This window comes from Myotis davidii, unplaced genomic scaffold (assembly GCF_000327345.1).
Source record: "Myotis davidii unplaced genomic scaffold, ASM32734v1 scaffold96, whole genome shotgun sequence".
NCBI lineage: Eukaryota > Metazoa > Chordata > Mammalia > Chiroptera > Vespertilionidae > Myotis > Myotis davidii.
The window spans coordinates 2,609,767-2,616,514 of NW_006289416.1; the positions used below are offsets into that span (position 1 = coordinate 2,609,767).

At 46.0% G+C, this 6,748-nt stretch overlaps 1 protein-coding gene across 3 annotated transcripts in view; it reads left to right on the top strand.

Moving 5' to 3' along the window:
* Positions 1-6,748, top strand: part of DLGAP1 (discs large homolog associated protein 1) — a 521,097-nt gene that overhangs the window by 491,919 nt on the left and 22,430 nt on the right. For all 3 annotated transcript variants that reach the window (XM_015562696.1, XM_006761853.2, XM_006761854.2), the window contains one exon: positions 4,351-4,772. In XM_015562696.1, the coding sequence (XP_015418182.1) occupies positions 4,351-4,772 (422 nt within the window). The remainder of the gene's footprint in view (positions 1-4,350; positions 4,773-6,748) is intronic.

Here is a 6,748-nt window from a genome sequence, read left to right on the forward strand (position 1 = left end):
GAAAGTAGGTCATTCTGTTTTGTATGTGAAACAGATTCTGTCTCTGGCAAGTGTGCTCCCATTGAAAACAATAAGGCACTGGTCCGTCCTTAAGTCTGGAAATGTAATGCCTCTGGCAGTACAGGATCTTGGAGAGTGCAGCCTAGTGTTTTCTCATAGCTGGGATTTTGTGTTAGTAGAACAGCCACACTGTCAACTGTTGCAAGGAGAGCCATCCAATTCACACATATGCAGCTGGACAGGAAGTTCAGAAATAAGTGGCTCTTCTACGTTTCCTTGCTAGTACAAGAGACCTACAACATTGCCTTCAGACTCTCGCACTATGTGATTTTTTAATGGCCCATTTGAGAGTTTGAAAACTTATAACATGACCAGGCATAATGGAAGTAATTTCTTGAAAACAGCACACAGTGAAATGGGCCAGTTTCGTCTGGTCCATCTTCATAAAATGAATCATAACATATTTGATCATTTTGACTGTGCTAATAACTAACACAGATTAGTGCAGCCACTTTTTTCCTAGATATTTATTGTCTTGGGGGAGAAAATGATTTATTCAGATGATTGGACTCTCTCATTTTTGGGACTTCTAGTTTTTCTAAGGGGTATAGACTTGCAAATAATTACCTGTTTTATTCTGATCATTCTTTATTTTTGAGGGATCAGAGTATTAGTCTTAATTGGCTTTCACAGAGTGTTCCAAGAAAGTTAAGAAGCATATCTGGTTTATTAAATGTTGTATTGTTTAGTGCACTATGGAACATGAAACAGTATCTGAAAATCAATTGGCAAATAAGCACTCTTAAAATGGTATAATCATGAACTGGTCAAGAAAATTTACCACGTCGGCCCCATTAGGATGGCTACTATTAAAAAACACACACATAAATAAATGTTGGCAAGGATGTGGAGAAATTGTACCCCTTGTGCACCTTTGATAGGAATATAAAATGGTGTACCTGCTATGGAGAACAGCATGACAGTTGCTCAAAAATTAAAAACAGAATTACCATATTATTCAACAATTGTACTTCTGGGTATACACCCAAAAGAGTTGAAAGCAGGCTCTCGAAGAGATATTTGTACACCCATGTTCATAGCAGAAGAGTCCATCAAGAGATGAATATATAAACAAAATATGGTATATACATACAGTAGTCCCCTCTTATTTGCACTTTTGCTTTCTGAGGTTTCAGTTACTGGCAGTCAATCATGTCTGAAAATATTATGTGGAAAATTCCAGAAATAAACAATTCGTAAGTTTTAAATTGTGTACCATTCTGAATAGTGTGATGAAATCTTGCTCCATCCCTCTCTGTTTCTCCTGGGAAGTGAATCATCCCTTTGTCCAGGGCATTAGCTCTGTGTATACTCCCTGCCCTGCCCGTGAGTCAGCAGCAGACTAGGTTATCAGATTAACTGTCCCATATTGCAGTGTTTGTGTTCAAGTAACCCTTTTTATACTTATTGGCCCCAAAGCACAAGAGTAGTGATCCTGGCCATTCACCTATGCCAAAGAGAAACTGTATGGTGCTTCCATTAAGTGAAAAGGTGAGTTCGGTACAAGGAGAAATTTTGAGAGAGAGACCCACATAAATTTTATTATAATATATTGTTATAATTGTTCTATTGTATTATTAGTTACTAGGGGCCCAGTGTATGAATTCGTGCACCTTGAAAGGAATTGTGGGCCATGAGACTGTGGTGGGCACAGGGGCGGGTCTCAGCCCATCCTCCATGCCCCTGCCCGACCCCTCCCACCATGGCCCCCGGTCCCCTGTCTGCCGGCAGCCCTGCTCCAGTCACTGCTGCTCCCATGCGCTGACAACACTGGCCCTGCTCACACCTGCTAATGGCACTGAGCAATTGGTGCCAGCATCAGCAGTGGGTGCGAGCGGCGACTGCTGCCCCGATCGCCACTCAGGAGCAGGGGAAGGTGGAGAGCCCTCAGGGGTGATAGGGGATGGCAGCTGCCACTCACACCCACTGATGGTGCCTAGCGATCGGGGCCGGCACCAGGCACGGGCAGCGGGTGCAAGTGGGACCGTCACTGGCAGCAGATGCGAGCGCCTGCAGGACCACAGCGCGAGGGAGCAAAGAATTTTCAGTAAGCACCAGAGGCTTGCCCTGATAACAGCAACCAGCACCCCGCCTTGATCTGGTGCCCGCACTCACCAGCTCCACCATCCCACCATAGCCAATGCCTGCCATGTTCCGCATACGCACCCCCCGGTGGTCAGCGCACGTTATAGCAACTGGTTGTTCGGTTGTTCCACCGCTAGTCTGTTTGCATATTAGCCTTTTATTACATAGGATAAGATGGGAAGGAAATAGGAAAGGAATTCTGTTCTGATTTAACAGCCTATTATACAACCAAAGGAATTATATCAATTCTGTATACATCATGATGGTAGTGTGCCTCACAGTTTTATTAGTAATACTTTTATACTTTCCAGGATCCACTGGGGGTTTTGGAGCATATCCCCATGAATAAGGGGGTGGGGGGTTATTATTCACCCTTTAAAAGGAAGGAAATTATGGCACATGCTACAACATGGATGAACCTTGAAGGCATTACGCTAAATGAAATAAGGCAGTCACAAAAGGACAATTACTTTATGATTCCACTTATATGGAAGACCTAAAGTAGTCAAACTCAAAGGCACAGAAGGAATGGTGGTTGCCAGAGCCTGGGGAAGGGGTAGGTAGAATGAGTGGTAGTTATTTAAGGGGTAAAGAGTTTCAATTATCAAGGATGAAAAAGTTCTGGAGATGGGTAATGGTGAGGGATGCACAGCCATGTGAATAATGTACTTATGCCACTGAGCTATACACTCAAAACTTATTAAAATGGTAAATTTTGTGATATGTATTTTCTCACAATTAAAATATATAAAATATTAGGTCAAGAAATTACCTTAAGAAAAAAAATAAAGAAATACAGATGGGGTAACAGACACACGATGCTACCTTCAATGGACTTACATTCTCCACCATTGTTTCCTGCCGGCGCCAGGAGCCGTTAAGCTTGTGTGTGTGTGCATTTTATTTTATTTATTTATTTTTTTAATATTTTTTTTATTAATTTTTTACAGAGAGGAAGGGAGAGGGATAGAGAGTTAGAAACATGGATGAGAGAGAAACAGCGATCAGCTGCCTCCTGCACACCCCCTACTGGGGATGTGGCCACAACCGAGGTACATGCCCTTGACCGGAATCGAACCCGGGACCCTTGAGTCCGCAGGCCGACGCTCTATCCACTGAGCCAAACTGGTCAGGGCTGTGTGTGCATTTTAAATTGCTTCACACCCACGGCTTCCTTTCCCCTTGTCTGAGAAAGAATTCACTGCTCCTCGGTTCTTCCCCAAACCTCCCATCTTCCAGTGAAGGTGAAGACCTTCACTGCAGGAATCAACCAGGGATGTACAGAGTCCTTTGGTTGTCCATAGAAAGCGCTCAGATTGAATCTCTTAACAAGTTGTCTTCTATCACCTTGGTAGAAGGACTGTGAGAAAGGAAGTTACAGGCACAGGGGAGGACGGTACAGGAAAACTCTAGAACTGTGAGCTGATTTTTGCCCCAAAAGCTTTGTTCCAAATAATAACAATGACCTATGCAGTCAAGAGACAGGTGAATCCTTAGCAGGGAAAGGAGTCTTACCTTTAAGGGGAACCTACCAATTCTTTAGTTTGCTTTCAGGAAGTCTTACTTGGTAAGAGCTGCTGCTGGGAAAACGTGATTTTTGCCAGATTCAGGATAGCCTTGGCCCAGTTTGGGCTGGTTCCCCTCCCTCCCACTTCTATGCAAGTTATGCATAATAAGACATAATTGAATTGCTCCCTTACCCCTCACCAATCTGAATTTCAGGATTCGGGCTGTCCAGATACGGGGAGGAAACTGGCTATTGGACATTATACTGGCTTTGATTGCTCCACTTCTAAAATTTCTCTAGGTGTGCTTTTAATACTGAATGAACATGAGAAGTTTGTATTCTTTGTTTAAATATTTTTTTTATTGATTTCAAAGAGGAAGGGAGAGAGAGAGAAACATCAATGATGAGAGAGAATCATTGATAGGCTGCCTATTGCACCAGGGCCTGAGGCCGCAACCTGGGCATGTGCCCCACCGGGGATCAAACTGTGACCTCCTGGTTCATAGCTCCGCGCTGGCCGGGAGAGAAATTGGCATTCTTTATGTTAGAGCTACGGCTACTGATAGGCTTGAATCAGGGCCTGCCTCTGCAGACCGAGGAGATGAGACCCCGATGGTCACACCCATGAAGAAATGTAGGAAGTGGTGTTGCTTCAAGAAATATCCTTGAACTAAATCTCCTTTCCCCATTCCTCCAAGCTTCCGCAGGTTCACCCGATCCAACAGTGTGACGACGGCAGTGCAGGCTGACCTGGACTTCCACGACAACCTGGAAAACTCTCTGGAGTCGATAGAGGACAGTTCGTGCCCGGGCCCCGCGGCCAGGCAGTTCTCCCGGGACGCCAGCACCTCCACCGTCAGCATTCAGGGCTCAGGGAACCACTACCACGCCTGTGCGGCCGACGACGACTTCGACACGGATTTTGACCCTTCGATCCTGCCTCCCCCGGACCCCTGGATTGACTCGATCACCGAAGACCCCATGGAGGCCGTTCAAAGGTCAGTGTGCCACCGGGACGGCCACTGGTTTCTGAAGCTCCTGCAGGCGGAGCGAGACCGCATGGAAGGCTGGTGCCAGCAGATGGAGAGAGAAGAGCGCGAGAACAACCTGCCGGAAGACAGTAAGTAACGCAGCTGTGCACATCTGTCCGCGCGCGCAGGTCTGGGCGCACCCGGCGTCTTCAGACTCCGTGGTCTCCTCCCGGCCGGAGGCACGTGTCCAGCCCCGCAGGCTAACCCTACCGCGAGGGGGCGTGTGGGAGCGCCGGGCGATCCCGCGGGGAGTCCAGCCGCCCGTGGGCGGCACGATGAAAAGTGACCCTCTGGTTACACCTTCACTCGCTCTATCCATACCTTGTAGCACCTCCTAGAGATCCTTTCCTCTCTGAAAAGCACCAAGCTCCTCTGCCCAGCCTGGTTCCTCTCCCCGAGGTGTTACTGAAGGGGTAGCTGATTCTCGGGAAACGAGCAGTGACTCTGACTCGTTTCAAGGTCCACAGATTCGTGTGCTTTGGGCATTTATAACCTTACAGTTTGGTTACTTTCATTAGCAGACAATATTAAAACAAGGGTAGCAATGTGCAGGCCAGTAAGAGGCTCAGGCTGACTGCGTTCTGAAGCCTGCTTCGCCTGCACTTGCTCGCTTACGTTTTAGGGAGGCAAACCTTCAGCCGCTAAGCTAACACGAACTCCAATTTAATGGCTTAAATTAAGTGATAAAATAAAATATGGTGACTAAATAAATAATGGAGACCTGGTACAAATTTCTTTTCAAACTTGGCCTCTTAGCAACAATTCCTATTGAAAATTGACAAAGGAGCCCTGACAGGTTTTGCTCAGTGGTTAGAGTATCGGCCTGCGGACTGAATGGTCCCACGTTCGATTCCAGTCAAGGGCATGTACCTTGGTTGCGGGCACATTCCTGGTGGGGAGTGTGCAGGAGGCAGCTGATCGATGTTTCTCTCTCATCGATGTTTCTAGCTCTCTATCCCTCTCCCTTCCTCTCTAAAAAAGTCAATAAAATATATTTAAAAAAAAAAAAAAAAAAAGATAAAAAAAGAAGAAAATTGACAAAGGAAAAATGGCAAGTTACGATTATTTTGAAGCACGTTTCAACAATTCTGAAATTTGATATAGTTTACAATCATTTTAATGCTGTGCATTTATTTTCCTCTGAATAACTATTATTAAATGAATGGTGGATCTTCCAACTGATGAATCAAAGACATTTAGAGGTAGGCTGCCTTCCTTTTGTATGGGAACCAGCTAGAAGAGCATTGTCCTGGTGTGGCTTTTAGATCTATTTTAAAAATCAGTGTTTAACTTCTTATTATAAAAGTTTTAAGACATGCACAGAAATAGGAAGCTTAATGTAAGGAACCCCCATATGCCCATCATGAAGTTTAACACTTGGCCAGTCTTATCTTATTTCCTCCCACTTATTGTTATTTTTGCCAGATTCTCTTAAAAAACAAATCTAAGGCATCATGTCACTTCACTATGTATCTCACACTGACACAGACTTTTTTTCTCTCACATAACCATCATGCATTATCATCCCAAATAAAAATAGTAGTAATCTACACTAATAAAAGAGAAAAATGGTAATTGGCGTACGACGCTACCCTTTTCATTGGCTAATCAGGGCTATATGCAAATTAACTGCCAACTAAGATGGCAGTTAACTGCCAACAAAGATGGCGGTTAATTTGCATATGTAGGCACAATGCAGGGAGGCAAAAGGGAAAGCAGGAAGAAGCCCCCTGCCACTGACAATGCCTCCCAGCCATGATCAGAGAATCAGGCGCCTTTGCTGCCCTGGCCAGTGATAACAGGAAGTAGGGGTGGAGCCAGCGATGGGAGCTGGGCACGGTCGAAGCTGGCAGTCCTGGGAGCTAGGGGTCCCTTGCCTGGGCCTAAAGCGGAGCCCACAATCACGGGGCCGCTGCAGCTGTGGGACCCCACTGCCCGGGCCAGATGCCTCGGCCAGAGGCGATAGGCCTGGGCAGGGGCAGAGCGGGAGATCGCGGGGAGCTGGGAGTCCCCTGACCAGGCCTAATGCCTTGGCCAGAGGCATCAGGCCTGGGTGGGGGGCGCG